The sequence below is a fragment of the Pseudophryne corroboree genome, chromosome 10 (genome assembly GCF_028390025.1).
Source record: "Pseudophryne corroboree isolate aPseCor3 chromosome 10, aPseCor3.hap2, whole genome shotgun sequence".
Classification (NCBI taxonomy): Eukaryota; Metazoa; Chordata; class Amphibia; order Anura; family Myobatrachidae; genus Pseudophryne; species Pseudophryne corroboree.
The window spans coordinates 300,408,537-300,427,042 of NC_086453.1; the positions used below are offsets into that span (position 1 = coordinate 300,408,537).

At 44.1% G+C, this 18,506-nt stretch overlaps 1 protein-coding gene across 2 annotated transcripts in view; it reads right to left on the reverse strand.

Annotated features, from left to right (window-relative positions):
• RNF207 (ring finger protein 207) overlaps positions 1-18,506 on the reverse strand; it is a 201,278-nt gene that overhangs the window by 140,591 nt on the left and 42,181 nt on the right. For both annotated transcript variants that reach the window (XM_063943428.1, XM_063943427.1), the window contains one exon: positions 15,934-16,066. In XM_063943428.1, the coding sequence (XP_063799498.1) occupies positions 15,934-16,066 (133 nt within the window). The remainder of the gene's footprint in view (positions 1-15,933; positions 16,067-18,506) is intronic.

Genomic DNA, 18,506 nt, shown 5'->3' on the forward strand with positions numbered 1-18,506 from the left:
ACCTACCCTCACTCGCATCCCTCTCTATTTCTTCTCTCTGTTCAAGAGCCTCTTACTTGTTTCCGAAGGAGACTGGCCCCCTACCTGGGCTTTCACGGGTCCCTGTTTTTTATGGTACCGCGATAGGGGAGTACTGACATTCTCTATGGACTGTGTTGCCGCGGTCCCTATTGGGGTGCCTCCCGCCTCTTCCAACGCAGTTTAGCATCGGCTGGTGCTGTGTCGAGATATTACACTCCCCGAAGAGGACTCTGGATAATATTTCCCTGCTCTGCAACAGAGGGAATAGTGCTACCCAGTGAGATTGTGTTCCTCTTCTGTATCTCTTTGATTGCTTTAGCCATATATTCAGCTCTGCTAGATCCTGAGGCAACATTTATGTACCGTTTGTTTTTTTTTGTTTTTCTTAATACTAACATGTGACATTTGATATTTTTATTCAGATACTCTATTCTGTATTGCCTGACATAACATATTGTTCCTAGATACATAATATATTGTTTGTAGATATATGTTTTCACTCTAGTCGAGAACTGCCGCAGTTTGTTGCCGGGGCTGCTTCATAGGCTCTCTTGCAGGTTGCGGTATGCTCTAGATAATGGGCTTGGCTTAGCACCTCCGCCCGAGCTTTATATGTAATCGCCTTTGTATTTTTGCCATTGTCTATATCGGGGGAAACACTGTTTGTAGGTGACGTTGACTATTCCATATTTCATTCTCTGGGGTGTGGACAAATACCTCGACAAGACCATGCCCCCGAAACAGTACAACACCTCTTATAAGGCAGGAAAGGGGAAAGAGCCCCTCCCTAAATCAGGCCCAACCTCCCCGGTTGGACACGGGTCGGAATCACCTAGCTTACCTAGTGACAAAACCCCTCCCCTTACGGCTAAAGAGATTTCTGGTTTCCTCATGCCCTTGCTTGATAAGCGATTTGACGACCTACAGGCCCGATTAGAAACGGGCTTGGCTCGCATAGACTCTCACGCAACGCGTCTTACTGCGTTGGAAACTAGACTGGGTGACACTGAGGACTTGGTCCAATCCTGTCAGGAGGGGATATCATCCCAACATACATATATACAACAACTGCAGGATAAAGTTGATGACCTGGAGAATAGATCTCGATTTATAGGTGTTCCGGAGTCCTTGACGGGCCAAGCCCTCTCCTCATATCTTTCTGTAGACCTCCCAAATTCGTTGGGAATTATAGATGATATGGAAATCCCACATCTGGAAAGAGTCCATAGGCTGGGGGCGATACAGGACGGAGCGCGGAAGCGCTCACGCCCGGTCATTGCTTGCTACCTTGACTATAGGGCCAAAGAACATGTTCTCACAGCTTATCGTAAAACTAGAGAATTGTTAGTCAAGGGTCACAAGATCTTGATATTCCAAGACTTCTCAGCTGCAGTGGCGCAGAAAAGAAAGGAATTCTCTGAAGTTTGTTCCCATTTACATAGTAAAAACATCAGGTTTGCCTTGTTGTACCCAGCCAAACTACGGGTCACAGAGAATAGTAATCAAGTGTTTTACACAGACCCGGAAGTGGCGAGATCTCACTTTCTGTCTCACAAATCCCCATCAAAGTCACCTGTTAATTAGGGTATCTGTCGGGGAGGAGCTATGGGTTGATCACATCGGGTACTCCCGCCTCGGGTGGATGTGTGTTCGCCAATTATTGGTTTATTTTTCTTTCTACAGTTAATATAGTACTTTACTATGAGTGTCTACTTTTACTAATTTAGTAATTACTTTGTTGGTATTTTGTGTGCGCACCACTAGACCTAGTTGGTGCCCACTATGGTTTTGGATGTTAAGAAAATGTTGGAAAAAAGAGTTATGAGTCATTATGGTTCACTATTGTTATTTCACATATTGAGACTGTGTTATATATTTCATGTCATGCTGATGTTTATGCTGTTGAAATCGCTGATGTTCTGGCGACCTTGGGTTGGGAGGCGGGCCGCCGTTGTCCGCTTGAGTTTATTGCTTACCAGTCAAGTTTCTCAATGCCCTGAGGGGATTGGGTAGCCATGCCGTCTGTAGTTTCTTCCTCATCTGAGGTACTACCCCCGAAGACGATACACTTCATTTCTTGGAATGTAGGAGGACTTAATTCCCCAGTCAAGCGACGACGTGTGGTCACGCACCTTATACGTTTCCACCCGGATGTGATTTTCTTACAGGAAACTCACTGGCTGGCGGGTGAGGAAAATGTATTGAAGGCACCATGGCTTGGTCCCTGTATCGCTGCTCCCTTTTGCACAAAAGCCAGAGGGGTAGCAATACTTATTCAGAAAAACCTTCCTGTTACTGTCCTGACAGAAATCATTGATCCCGAAGGCAGATATATCATTATGGACATAGAGCTCTTTCATACCAAATATACCCTTGTCAACTTATATGCCCCGAATGTCAATACACATACATTTATTCAGGACATTGCCCATATTCTTCTAAGCAGAACTAACTACTCCCTGATAGTGGGTGGGGATTATAACATGGTGGACGATCCTACAGTTGACAGATCACCGAGTGTGCCAAGAACTACTGACTCCCAGAGCAGACACCTATTGGCATTTCGAGACTCCTTGGACCTCTCTGACCCATGGAGATTGCTGCACCCAACTGACAAGACGTACACCCATTTATCGTTGGCACATGGAACCTTGTCTCGTATTGACAGGTTTTTAATTGCCGATGACTTAATGTCCCAGATTGCTGGGGTAGATATACTAGACATATTGATCTCTGATCATGCCCCCATCACATTAGCGCTGGCTCATCCCCAAATGCATTCAACAGATCGTATTTGGCGATTTCCACAATACCTGGCAAATGCGGAGGACTTTAAACTATACCTAACATATCACTGTACTAATTACGTTGATGACAACATAGAATATTGGGACAAACCCGAAATATTTTGGAATGCCTCAAAGGCAGTGATGAGGGGTCATATTATTAGTTATGTCACCCGGAAAAAAAGAGATTCCAAATTGGAATACACTATGTTAAAAGCAACTATGTCCAGGACCTTTCTAACATATACTTCTAACCCAACAGAGACTACTCTTGACGAATACAAACAGGATAGACGCCTACTTGAAACCTACTTAGCCACCCAAGCGAAACATTCCTTAGATTTCACCAAAAACATTTTTTATAGATGGGGCAATAAGGCTGGTAGGTTATTGGCGGTCATTTCTAGACCCCCCAAAAAATATCATGTTATAACCAATATACACCACCCTAGGTCCGGCCGGGTTATCACAAAGTCTCAGGAAATAGTAGAACAATTTCAGTCCTACTTTCAGTCCTTGTTTCAATCGACACAAATAGATACTGATATACAAACACAGTTGCTCACAGATGACGTATTGCCCCCCCTGACCAGAGACCAGAGAGAAGCCCTTGTGGGTCCTATAACGGCGGAGGAAATTAGCACCGCCATTTCCAATTTGCCCCATGGTAAGTCCCCAGGCCCTGATGGCTCGTCGGGCGATTACTACCGCATGTTACAGGCCCAAATTGTCCCTTCATTACTGGAATTGTTTCACGCAATACACGAATGGAGTTCCCCATCCCTGCTTTTTAATGAAGCTTTTATTACACTTATCCCTAAACCTGGTAGGGACACCAATTTCCTTCCTCCTACAGACCAATTAGTCTCCTAAATGTAGACTACAAACTACTAGCCAAGATAATGGCGACGCGGCTCCAATCCATTCTCCCTAATATTCTCACCACGACACAAATGGGTTTTGTGACTGGCAGACATGCGGTTAAGGCAATCCGCATGGCACTGGCGGCGGTAGCGGCGTCCCAGTCTTCCACAGACTCAAACATGCTTCTTAGCCTCGATGCCAATAAGGCTTTTGATATGGTACTATGGCCACATTTGTTTGCTGTGTTGGAGACAAGGGGGTTTGATACGAGTTTTATTAACTATATACGATATATCTACAACGCTCCATCTGCCTCCCTATTAATTAACGGGATCAGAGGCCAGCGATTCTTCTTGGAAAGGGGAACCCGTCAAGGATGCCCTCTATCGCCTCTGCTATTTAACTTGGCCCTCGACCCGCTGCTTAGGACATTGCAGGATTGGTCTGTTTTTAGAGGTATAAAAGTGAGTGGTCAGGAAATTAAACTTTCAGCTTTCGCTGACGATATCATTCTTTATATATCGGACCCCGAACATTCCCTTACTCAGATTTTGGACAAGATTCAATTATTCGGCCACATTTCGGGTTTTAGTATTAATATGGACAAATCTAAAGCCTTGTTGTTGTGTGGCACTGTGACGTGTTCGACTTGGGCCACACGTTTCCCCTTACATTGGGTGTCCACATACATTATATACTTGGGTATTAAGGTTCCACGTTATATTTCAGAACTATGCAAACTCAACATACATAAGGTAATACACACTCTAACCGATGATATTAAGAGATGGGAGCATCTTTCATTGTCATATCTTGGTAGGGCTAGCCTCTTAAAAATGGTGGCTATACCACGCATACTGTACCCCTTGCAAACGCTTCCCATACTGTTGACGAAGCAGGACTCACAACAGATTAATAAACTTATTAGAACCTTCATATGGAAGGGGGGCCGAGCACGTATCGCTTTGCGCAAGCTTGCTCAACCTAAATCCAATGGGGATATCAATTTTCCAGATGTAGTGGTTTATAATCATGCTGCTCTTTTGAGACACTTAAGGGACTGGTTGCAGAACAGCTCTATCTATACGAATACATCCCTCGAACAGTGCTTCCTACCGACTGTAGCCTTGACATGTTTCCTCCATCAGCATGACTGGGAAATACCTGATCATATTCTGTCTAACCCTCTTCTATGGTCTACCAGGAAGATGTGGCACATACTGCAACATGACGCGAAATTGAACCCGTATCACTCCTTACACCTACCCTTAATTAAAAACCCAGACTTCTTAGACGGCATGGCTGCCCATCCCTTCAAAATGTGAAGGGAGGATGGTATAACGTCAATTCGCTCATTGGTGTCTGTGGAAGACCACCGTCTACTCACCCTTTCGGAGGTCTCAGCGAGGCATGATGTGATTGCTTCGTCTCCCCTTCCACTTCTACAGACACAATTCTATGTCAGGCATGTCCTTACACACTTTGCGGATGGGGACTGGACCAACCCTCTGGATAACCTTTTAACACACCCTGTACCGAGTCATAAGGCCATTTCCATCCACTACACTTTCTTGAGAAAAATATTAGATCACGCTACTGTGAGGGGTGGTATGTCCACATGGTTGGCTCACTTTCCTGGTCTGACCATACCAATTATGGAAGAATCGTTACTTTACTCCCGAAAAGTCCTCCCAGCAAGCATGTACACTGAATTGTTTCTTAATGTGTATCACAACACTTACTTATCCCCATTGCGGCGCTTCTATATGAGAGCGACTGACTCACATTCTTGTCAAAAATGTCATCAGAGTGAAGCGGATACCTTTCATTGTTTGTGGTCATGTCCGATTGTGCAATACTTTTGGCATCTAGTTAGGAGATATGCGGAGGCAAACCTAATAACCTATGTGCCCTTTACCCCCGAATGGGCAGTTTTGGGTATCATTGACCCTGCCCTCCGCATGGCGTCGGAATGTAAAAAACTACTGATAGCCTTAAGTGCGGCGGGGAAAAAGACAATATTACAGGGGTGGATAGATAGTACACCACCACAAATACCACTATTTTTAAATAAGCTACATCATATATTTAGGATGGACTGGGTGGAGGCCATTGTAGATAAAGGTAAACAAGTGGAATGATTTTTTCACCTGTGGGAATCCTATATCTCCACTTTGCCCCTTACTACACGTCTAAACATTCATAACAGCCTCAAAAACACCACATAGTACCTGACTAGATTGGCTGCACAGGAACAACCTATATCCTTGGTCTAGGTGCGGGCGGCTGTGGCGGTCTTCCTCTTGGTTGCCTATACTGTGTACAATAACACTAGCATGATAACTGTTGATTTTTTTGGAAAACTACTGTCTTTATTATTAGATAATGTAGAAGAAATTGATGTACACCTTTTGACTTTAATATCTGTGTACTTTTACTTTATGATCTATGTACATCTTGTGGTTTTCATGATGTCTCAATAAAAAAAATTATGAAAAAAAAAAAGAGTGGAGAAAGGAGGGAACGGCATTTACATCACAGTCAGTGAGACCACCATGGGAACAACCAGGTCTAGTACTACACCTACAAGAGTGTGGCTTGGATCTCCTCCGTGATATACCGTAATGAATAAAAGCATATTGTGTATATACCTCAGAACAATACAGAAAAAAATTAAAATTCTAGAACAATTTTCATCATTAACGTGTCATACTTGCCTATTTAAAGAAAAATAAAAGCATTTTAGGGATCAGGGCTGTAACTAGGTGTGCACCAGTGGTGCCTGGCACATAGCGCAGACGTGCTGGAGGCACAGGACCACCGGAAACACCCGCCCTGCTGCTCTATCACCGCACTGTGGGGTCCGGCCCACGTCCCCCTACCATCACCGCACAGCTGCATTACCCGGCTACCTCTCACATAGGTAGCCGGGCAGCGCTGCAGCTTGTGTAAAAAAGGGGGGCTGTCTGCCATAATGTGTAAAAAAAAAAGGGGGACTGTCTGCCATGATGTGTAAAAAAAGGGGGACTGTCCGCCATAATGAGTAAAAAATGGGGGATTGCCTGCCATAAATGTGTAAAAAAAGGGGAACTGCCTGCCATTAATGTGTAAAAAAAAGGGGGACTGCCTGCCATAAATGTGTAAAAAAAAGGGGGACTGCCTGCCATAATGTGTAAAAAAAAAAGGGGGGACTGCCTGCCATAATGTGTAAAAAAAAGGGGGACTGCCTGCCATAATGTGTAATAAAAACCGGGACTGCCTGCCATAATGTGTAAACAAAAGGGGGACTGCCTGCCATAATGTGTAAAAAAAGGGGGACTGCCTACCATAATGTGTAATAAAAAGGGGGACTACCTGCCATGTGTAAAAAGGGGACTCTGTTGCTGTAATGTGTAAAAAGGGGATATTCTGCCTACCGTAATGTGTAAAAAGGAGTTCTGCCTGCCTAATGTGTAAATGGAGGACTCTACCTGCCATACTGTGTAAAAGGGGGCTCTACCTGCTGTACTGTGTAAAAGGGGGCTCTACCTGCCGTACTGTGTAAAAGGGAGCTCTGTGGCCACGCCACCTCCCCATGAAGCCATGCTGTTTCTTGAAAACAGCACTAAAATGTCTAGTTATGGCAGTGTTAGGAATACTGAGACCCTAAGCATGGATGTGGACTGCTACATCTGAGAGGCATGTCATAAACATGACTGACATCCAAATGTAAATGAGCCATAACCAGTTAAATAAAATCTGCTTGTTGATGAGAAGACACTAATACATCTCAGGGCTTATATACATGGAGAGAAAGGTAAACTCTTGTTACAAGTCTCTAGTGGTGTGTCTGTTACTACACTCCAGCAGCTAGATTCCTACATGTATCCCTGTGTTCAGCCTCAGCTGCTGTATAATTAGTAGTTTGCCTCTGTGTATCTAGCTCTTCATCTGCATTGTATCTCCTCATCAGGAGGCTTGGTTTTTCTGACTGTTCTGATTGGGAGTGTCTCCCTTTATATTCCCTTCCTGTTTCCTCTCCTGTGCTGGTTATAGTTCCTGCTACGTGTGAGAACCTGTCAGCTCAGTATGTTCCTGAAATCGGTTACCTAGTCTTGACGTTGTTCCCGATCAGACCCTGTCCACCTATAAATCTAGTTTTTGTGTGGACCTTCCACGCAGATTATTACCTTTTGCTCTTTTTGTTTACCATCTTGTGCATTGTTGCATTTATATACAGTTATACTCAGTCGCTTATACCACCTTGTGCATTGTTGCATTCACAAACAGTTTATGTTTAGTCGTTGATTCAATCCTGTGCATTGTTGCACTCAATCCTGTGCATTGTTGACAGATTCACTGGGGATTGCAAACAGTTTGTTAATTTTCAAGAGAGCTGTAATCTCGGTTTCCGGTGAGGCCTCATTCTTCTGAATCACAGACTCAGCGGGTGGGAATTGTCATTTCCCTACTGCAGGGTGATCTGCAATCCTGGGCTTTTGGGCTTCCTGCAGATCATTCTTGTCTGACTTCTGTGGATGCCTTTTTCAAGGCCTTGGGAGTGCTTTATGATGACACAGATCGAGCAGCTTCTGCAGAAGCTCATCTTCATTCTCTAAAGCAGAGGAGAAATTCAACTGAGGTTTACTGCACAGAACTTCGCCGTTGGGCCCATGATTGTGGTTGGAATGACCCGGCTCTCCGGAGCCAGTTTCGTTTGGGCCTTACTGAACAAATCAAGGATTTCCTGGTTCAGTATATGACCCCTGCCACCTTGGATGCCCTCATGGAATTAGACATCAAAGTCGACAAATGGATCCGGGAGCGAAAGGATGGAAAAGAAGGTTCCCTCGCCTTCACCCCGGTGGACAGTTCCGGAAGTAGCAGAAGGTACAGTTGAACCCATGCAGATTGGGGCCTTCTGCTTGACTCCCCAGGAGAAGGCTGGGAGACGTAACCTAGGCTTGTGCTTGTATTGCGAGGGCAAAGGGTACTTGGCAAGTGCTTGTCCGCAGAAGGCGGAAAACAATTAGACCTGAGAATTAAATGGGGGAGGGGAGTTTCTCAGGTCTCTCTTCCATTTCCGCAAATAATTTGTTCTTGCTCCCAGCTAAGATTTCTACTGCTACCGCCCAAGTTGAAGCCCTGGCTTTCTACGATTCTGGTGCCACTGGAAATTTTATAGACTTGGAGTTTGCTTGTGCCCAAGGAATACCAACACAAGATCTTGATTCACCAATTTCCATCTATGGCTTCGATGGGAATCCGCTCCTTAATGATCTGATTACCACTCGGACATCAGTTCTACATTTTTCCATTGGAATATTTCATTCTGAGGAGTTATCCTTTCTCCTCGTTTATTGCCCACTTACTCCAGTTGTATTGGGCCTGCCTTGGCTAAAAACACATAATTCAACATTCAACTGGAGTACTGGCGATCTTATTTCCTGGTGTTCTGCATGTGCTGCAAATTGTTTGACCATACCAATTAGGTCGGCACAACCAGTTCCGGAGGGGATGCCAACCCAATACTTGGCTTATGCGGATGTCTTCTCCGAGCAGCAAGCAGAGTCACTGCCTCCTCATCAATCCTATGATTGTGCAATCAATCTTATGCCTGGAGCCAAGTTCCTAAGGGTTGGCTTTATGCATTATCTTTGCCGGAGACTAAAGCCATGGAGGAGTACATCCAGGAGAGTTTGGAGAAGGGTTTTATTCGCCCTTCCAAATCACTGGTAGGAGCAGGTTTTTTCTTGGTGGGCAAGAAAAATGGGTCGTTGTGGCCATGCATTGACTATAGGGGTCTGAATAAGGTGATGATAAAAAAATCTTACCCCTTACCTTTAATTTGTTTTATTTGATCAGCTGAGGGAGGCTACAATTTTTTCTAAAATTGATTTGTGTGGAGCACACAACCTTATACGGATCCTGCAGGGGGATGAATGAAAGACCGCCTTTAATACTCATACAGGTCATTTTGAATAATTAGTTATGCCGTTTGGACATTCTAATACTTCTGGCGTCTTTCAGGATCTCATTAACGATCTTCTCCGAGAATTCCTGGGATAATTTGTGGTCTATATGGTGATAGGTTGATTTATTCACGTAACATCCAGGAACATTGTATTCACATTAAGGCTGTACTCTCAAAACTCAGACAAAATCATCTTTACGCAAAATTGGAGAGGTGTGAAATCGAGGTGGAGAAGGTAGCTTTCCTGGGGTACATTATCACATCCAAATGATTTGCCATGGATCCTAAGAAACTACAGGCAGTTCTTGATTGTGTCCGTCCTACTAGTTTGAAAGCCATACAACGCTTCCCTGGTTTCTCTAATTAATACCGAAGATTTATTCATTCCTTCTCTACCATTGTAGCTCCAATAGTGAATTTAACCAAGAAAGGTGTGGATCCTACTCGTTGGTCACAACAGGCAATTAAGGCATTTGAGGATCTAAAAAAAAAGCATTTATCTCACCTCTTGTTCTCCAGCACCCTGATCCAGATTTGCCCTTTATTGTGGAAGTAGATGCCTCCAAAGTGGGAGTTGGGGCTATTCTTTCTCAGGAAGATCCAGTCGACCATATACTGTACCCCTGTGCCTTTTTCGCACTAAAATTTTGCTCTGCAGAAGTCAATTATGACGTTGGAAATCGAGAACTCTTGGCGGTCAAATGGGCTCTGGAGTAATGGAGACACTGGCTGGAGGGGGCAAGACATACGATTACGTTTTTTTTTTTGTGGCGGAACTAGCGAGCGGTGGGCCCAGGTGCGACAAAATGCTTTGCCCCCCCCCCCCCCCCCCCATCCCATCCAAGTCCACCCCCTCACCCCTGGAGAGGATCTGGTGAGGGGGACCTGCTCGGGGACAGAGAAATGGATACCTAGCAACAGTGCCGTAACTAGACATTTTAGCACTGTGTGCAAGAAACGGCATCGGAGCCCCACCCTTGCATGCAAAACAGGGGCAGTGCGCACCTTAGGCGCGCACAAAAATACATAGGGGCGTGGCTTCGTGGGGAAGGGGTGTGGCCACAAAATAATACCAATTCATAAAACGGTGCACAGTAGTCTCCATTATTCAAATTACGCCGCACAGTAGCACCACTACACCAGGTAGAGACCCTTTTACACCTTACAGCGGACAGATTCCCCTTTTTACACATTACGGCAGACAGCGTCCCCTTTTTACACATTATGTCAGACAGCGTCCCCCTATTTACACATAACGGCAGACAGCGTGCCCTTTTTACACATAACGGCAGACAGCATGCACTTTTTACACATAACGGCAGACAGCGTCCCCTTTTTACACATAACGGCAGATAGCGTGCCTTTTTTACACATAACGGCAGACAGCGTCCCCTTTTTACACATAATGGCAGACAGCATCCCCTTTTTACACACAACGGCAGACAGCGTCCCCTTTTTACACATAACGGCAGACAGCGTGCCCTTGTTACACATTACGGCAGACAGCGTCCCCCCTTTTACACATTACGGCAGACAGCGTCCCCCTTTTTACACATTACGGCAGACAGCGTCCCCCTTTTTACACATCACGGCAGGCAGAGTCCCCCTTTTTACACATTACGGCAGACAGCGTCCCCTTTTTACACATAACGGCAGACAGCGTGCCCTTGTTACACATAACGGCAGACAGCGTGCCCTTGTTACACATTACGGCAGACAGCGTCCCCCCTTTTACACATTACGGCAGACAGCGTCCCCCTTTTTACACATTACGGCAGACAGCGTCCCCCTTTTTACACATCACGGCAGGCAGAGTCCCCCTTTTTACACATTACGTCAGGCAGATTCCCCCTTTTTACACATTGCGGCAGACAGCGTCCCCTTTTTACACATTGCGGCAGACAGCGTCCCCTTTTTACACATCACGGCAGGCAGATTCCCTCTTTTTTACACATTACGGCAGACAGTCCCCCTTTTTGGAAAGAAAGAAAGAAAGAAAGAAAGAAAGAAAGAAAGAAAGAGCAAGAAAGAGAAAGAGAAAGAAAGAAAGAAAGAAAGAAAGAAAGAAAGAAAGACAGACAGACAGACAGACAGACGAAAAAGACAGACAGAAAGAAAGACAGAAAGAATTAATTATACTTACCCTATCCGCTGGCTCAGGCTCCTCGGTGCAGCTTCTCCAGAGATTCCGGGCAGGAGAGAAGGAGGGAGGTGGAAGAGGGAGCCGCAGCAGCGCTGTGTTAATGGTTGAGGCGCTGCTGCTACTGTCCCCCTGCTTCACTATAGGCTGTTTTCCACTGCTGTGAATGCTGGGATGCGCTTCCCAGCATTCACAGCGGCGGAGGGCAGCCTATAGTTCAGAGTTGATCGCAGCAGCAAATTTGTTAGCAGTTGGGCAAAACCATGTGCACTGCAGGGGGGCAGATACAACATTTGGAGAGAGAGTTAGATATGGGTGGGTTATTTTGTTTCTGTGTAGGGTAAATACTGGCTGCTTTATTTTTACACTGCAATTTAGATTTCAGTTTGAACACACCCCACCCAAATCTAACTCTCTCTGCACATGTTATATCTGCGCCCACATGGTTTTGCCCAACTGCGAACAAATTTGCTGCTGCTATCAACTCAGAATAACCCCCATGGTGTGGCTGTCTGCACGGAATATCAAGCTCTGCCAGACATCTTATAAATTGGGTCCCCGGTATATTGGGCCAATTCAAATTATTTAAAAAAATCAATCCTGTTGCTTTCCATCTGCAGTTGCCCAGATCTTTAAACATAAATAATACCTTTCATTTTTCAAACCAGCATTTGTTTCCAGAAAGTTTAAGATCGGAAGTTCCAGGAGCCCGAGTCACAGTTCAAGGGCATCAGGAGTTAGTAGTGGAGAAAATCTTAGACTCCAAATTTGTATGTGGGCAGGTACACTTTCTTGTCCACTGGAAGGGCTACGGTCCTGAGGAGAGAACTTGGGTGTCTATGAGGTTCCTCCATGCTCCTGAACTAAAGAAAGGATTCTTCAAGAAATAACCCCAGAAACCTGAATCTAGGGGTTTCTTAACCCCTCGTCAAGTGTGTGTGTGGGGGGCTACTGTTACAAGCCACTAGCGGTGCGTCTGTGTTACTACACCCCAGCAGCTAGATTGCTGCACGTATTCCTGTGTTCAGCCTCAGCTGCTGTATAATTAGTAGTTTGCCTCTGTGTATCTAGCTGTCCAGCTGCATTGTATCTCCTCATCAGAAGGCTTGGTTTTTTCTGGCTGTTCTGATTGGTAGTGTCTCGCTTTATATTCCCTTCCTGTTTCCTCTCTTGTGCTGGTTATAGTTCCTGCTACTTGTGAGAACCTGTCAGCTTAGTGTGTTCCTGAAATCGGTTACCTAGTCTTGATCATGTTCCTGATCAGATCCAGTCCACCTAGAAATCAGGATTTTGTGTGGACATTCCACACAGATTATTACTTTTGCTCTTTTTGTTTACCATCCTGTGCATTGTTGCATTTATATAGTTATACTCAGTCACTTATTTCACCTTGTGCATTGTTGCATTCACATACAGTTGTTGTTTAGTCGCTGATTCAATCATGTGCACTGTTGCACTCACATACACTCTGTTATAAATATCAGTTTAGAATTGGGCAGTCAGTCTTGGTTGCATCCGGTGAGCGTCTCTCCGCACTATACCTTACTCTTGCCCAGCCTCCAATAGCTGCCTTGTCCATCCATAAGACCTGGGGGCAGTGGTGGACCTAATTCACCATGGAAAGGTGGCTTCTAAAAGGTGAAGCCTAGTTTAGCAGGAGGATAACGACCTGCTGGGCAAGCGTAATTGTATGAGCACCACCGAGTGCCACCTGGTAGCCCTCGAAACAGAGTAGTCCCCATAACAACTCTTATATTCTATATTCATACATCAACTAACCCTTAACTTTTAACAATATCAAAAGTAAAATAAAGGATATAATAGAATAATAACAATCTTGTGTATATAATACACTGGTGGGCCATATTTATCACAATCTGTATCTCAGATACAGATGGGATGTGATAAATATGAATGACCATATGTAGTGCACCATATGCAGAGCCCATAGTGGTAGTGCCTCTTATGCAGAGCCCATAGTAGTAGTGCCCCTTATGCCTCCTGGGGTGTTGCCTCTTATGCAGTGCCCCCATTAGTAGTGCGCCCAGTAGTAATGTCTCCTGTAGTAGTGCCCCCAGTAGTAATACCCCCATTAGTAGTGCCCCTTGTAGTAGTGCCCCTTGTAGTATTGCCCCAAGTAGTAATGTCCCCAGTATTAATTGCCCCTAGTAATGCCCCAGTAGTTGTGCCCCTAGTAATGCCCCCTGCAGTATTTCCCCCAGTAGTAGTGCCCCCAGTATTAGTGCCCACAGTATTAATGCCCCTTTGGTAATGCCCCCTGTAGTAGTGCCCCTAGTAACGCCCCATTAGTATTTCCCCCAAGTAGTATTGCCCCCAGTAATTATGCCCTCTGTAGTAGTGCCCCTCACATACACAAAAAAAATTACAATACTTACCTTAAGCCCCTCTCCATCCTCCAATCGCTGCCATCCATCGGGCGTCCACTCCTCTGAACTATGGGAGAGATGTCCTATAGTGCACACTGCGGGACGCGGGAGCCGGAAGAAGGAGCTCAGGAGTGAACTAATGCCTCCGGCTACTGCTGTGGGGAAGGAGGCAGGCGCTCACAAGTAACAATCTCAGCGGGCACCGGGCAACTCCCTGGGTTAGGAGAGCCGGAGGAGACGGTTCCGTCTCCAAATTGTACGGACGGAACGTAGTTCCACCCCGTTCCGGCTCACTATAACCCCTGGATGCGAGATTTATAAATTATATAAATTTATTTTTATTTTTTTAATTATTATTTTTTTTCATGGAAGAACAGAAAAAGTCACAATATTTGGTATACAAGATGTGGCTATTAAATAATGAGACTGATGCTATAATTTACGTTTAATCACATTCAGTACATTTTAACTCCATTCCCCTTTTATGTACTCCCCTTCTGTATCAACACACCGCTGCATTGTTATTTTCCATTGGCCAAAGCTGTGCTGTAGCTCATTATCTGTCAGCTGCCTCAACAGCTCTGTCGTTTTCTTCTTTACCTCACTCACTGATGCAAAACGGGTTTCCTTGACTACACATTTGACTTTAGGGAAAAGATAGAAGTCACACTGTGCTAAGTCTGGCGATTATGGAGGGTGTTCCAGCACTGCAATCTGTCTCTCAGTCAAAAACTGCTTTACAGAGAGAGCTGTGTGGGCTGGTGCGATGTCCTGATGGAGGATGAAACCATTTTTCAACATTTCTGGCCTCTTCTGATTCTTTCCCAAAAGGTTTCTAGAATTTTTTATAGAAATGTTGATTCACTGTTGCGTCTTTTCTGTTACTCAGTCTGCCAAAATAACACCCTTGATATCAAAGAAAACAATTAACATGGCTTAGAATTTGGATTTGCTTTGACATGCTGTCTTCATTCATGGTGGTGATGATGGTGTCTCCAGTCCATGGACTGGCGTTTTGTCTAAGGATAGTACTGGAAGATTCAGGTTTCATCACAGTAATAAATTTATCTAAAGAATGCTAAACTGCTTGAATTTGTTCCAAAATGTCTGTACAAAGTCACTTTCGATTTTCAATCTGCTCAGCAGTGAGAAGCCTTGGAACCATCCTAGCACAAACTTTTGTCATGTTAAGATCAGTGTCTTTGTCGATGTTTTCCATTTCTGCTACCATTCATATGCTGAGTTGATGGTCAATTTTAATAATTTTCTCAACTTTTTCCACATTTTCGTTTGTTTTTGATGTGCAAGGCCTTTCGAACATTCATCATCTTCCACATCCTCACAACCATAACTTGGGGGCATATTTATCACAATCTGCATCTCAGAAGCGGATGAGATGCGGATAACTTAGCCCAAATGCGTATTGAAATTTTTGAATATATTACAAGGATGTATCAAATATTGCATGCAGTGATAGCACTTGCGCGAAAGCTGTCTCTGAATCCTCTCATCGCAGGGTACTTTTAATGGAAAACTCCCTGAGTGTGTTAGCATGCATGCACCGCCACCGCTCCCGATAACGTTTCTAATTTAAGGGTTCTATAATTATTTTTGCCTTGGAATTTTTTTTTTTTTAATATATTTTATTGAGATATAGGTACAAACCAAAATGGACAGTATAGATAACAGCTATAGAGCCCGATATACAGGACTAAAAACACATAAGTAAAGAGATACAGGAGGTTAGATTATAAATGTCATCTTACGATACGTTATTCTCACCTGTTTCTTGAACTCCAGGTCACAGTTAGAGCACAGTATGACCTCCTCAGAGTCAGCGGAACTATCCACCAGGAACTTCAATAGTTTGTCTACCGGCGGTAAACCATTGTTTCCTTTTACTATGGATTGCTGTCTGCAGGGGACACATAGGATCTCTGTGTTAGACTGTGCAAATGTTACACAATACATTGCATAAAAGTGACATACTTAATAACAGAGGTGTAACAATTACTGTTCATTAGTGGCAGGATTCCATGGGGCAGATAATACACGTATAAAGGGAGAGAGCGGACAGCGCCAATACGCGGTTACCGATCAACACTAGTAGTCAGACCAAAAAAACACAATATGGTCAATAAATAGGTATATGAATACTAAAATGTCTCCCTATAAGGACACTCCCTAAAGTATAATAGGGCGTCTGCTGCACCTTAAGAAATAAGCATTGGTAAAGTGCTTTATAGATTATGTAAACAGAACAATGGATAAGGTGTTTCTAAGCGACCAATGGTGTCACATAAGATTAGGGAGAACAATTATGTGTAAAATAGATTTACAATTTATATACAATTCATATACAAGTCACACCAGTAAAAAATGAAATACCAAAACCACAGATAAATAATTTCTAAAATATCTCTCGAGCTGGATAAAAGTACAAAAAGTACATCTAGAAATTCATAAAAAATAAGAGGACCAGCAAATGTATAATATTATAAATGCCGGTGAAAAACAAAATAAAAAGGATAAAATCGCTTAACTTGAGAGGATGGGTTAAGTCTGGTAGCACCCAACGCGTTTCGTCCTATCTGGACTTCATCCTTTTTATCTTGTTTTTTACCGGTATTTATAATATTATACATTTGCTGGTCCTCTTATTTTTTTATGAATTTCTAGATGTACTTTTTGTACTTTTATCCAGCTCGAGAGATATTTTAGAAATTATTTATCTGTGGTTTTGGTATTTCATTTTTTACTGGTGTGATTTGTATATGAATGAATTGTAAATCTATTTTAAACATAATTGTTCTCCCTGATTTGATGTGACACCATTGGTCGCTTAGAAACACCTTATCCATTGTTCTGTTGGCAGATAATACACGTTTGTTTGGGGGAACAATTCTACATTGAAAAAAAAAATAGGCAGAGGAGGGATAAAAACAAAATTAGCAAGTTAAGTATCTTATAGACATGCTTCTGGTAATAGGTAATATTCTAATCCTCTTAAAACTCATCGCCTTTTCAAAATCTCTTTGAGATGAAAATAAGTATGGCTGCCAGACACAGATACAGGCTCACAGCTCTCATCATGTCATGTGAAAGAAGAGACTGTCACAGTGAAAACAGAGCTCATAGAGGCATTCCAAAGCTACTTTCAATATCCCGACTGTATTTCTCATGTTCTGTGGCCTACCTCAGCATATCCTGTAACTTGTATTTGTTTCAGCTCAGCATGAAGACTGCAAACCTGTGTTGCTTACTCTTGATTAGCCACCTGAGTAGGAGTTCCTCTGAGTAATCAGTAATCAGCTGTGTGCAGCATTTGATTCCTTCACTGGGTTCAGCTCTCTGGAGTTTTGGCCTAAAAGTCAGCATCCTCTGTTCATTTTTAGGCGTTCAGGCTTCAGCGTTTTTCCAGACTGCTAGGCCTCAGTCCACATCAGAGCCTAACTTGGAGTACTGACATGACAGCATCTGATCACCTGACCTGACCTGACCTATCCAATCCTGTGCCAGCCTGAGACTCCCTGAATCATCTGACTCTATTTACCAATCACCTAAGACCAGGAGGTATAAGTAGAGAGACCTGAGCTTCAGAAGCTGCCAGTTCCTTGAGTCACACAGCTCAGTGTGAGCTTAGTAGCTGAGCTCCCTAAGAGGTAAAACTAATTGCCTTAGTTCCTGTAAACCTCTGCTCTTTTGCTAACCAGTCTGGATTACAGTTGTGTTACCAGTTCTATCCAGAACCAGCCCGGATTACAGATGGGTTACCAGTTATATCCGGTATCAACCCGGATTACAGTCACATTACCAGTTATACTGGTACCCAGCCCTGTTCACAGTGCATACCCAGTTATACCGGTGCCCAGTCCAGTTCACAGAGCGCTACCAGTCATATCCGGTAAACAGCCCAGTTCAGCCATATACGGTATCCAGCCCAGTTCTCAGTCTTGCCGGTAACCACCCTGGTTATGGTGCTACGGTAACCAGCCCGGTTCTCAATCTCATCAGTAACCAGGCCGTTCCATAGTTCTCCGGTAACTAGCCCGGTTCAGTCACACCAGTAACCAGCCCGGTTCCAGTCTCACCTGTAACCATTCTGGTTCAACGTCTTCAGCTCTCCTCCCAGATCTGCGTAACTCCAAAGAACCTATTTCATAGTTAACTTTGGGTACACAAACACCTAGTCCTGTGACAGTCCGGTCCAGCAGTGTATCCAACAGTACCCCATTCATCATTGATCCCATTCATTTTCACCAATACATTCACCATCCTGCTATCAACACCAAGTACCTGGTGATCCAGTGGTCAGGATACAGATCCCTCTGCCGAGACCGGGTTTGACTCCCGGT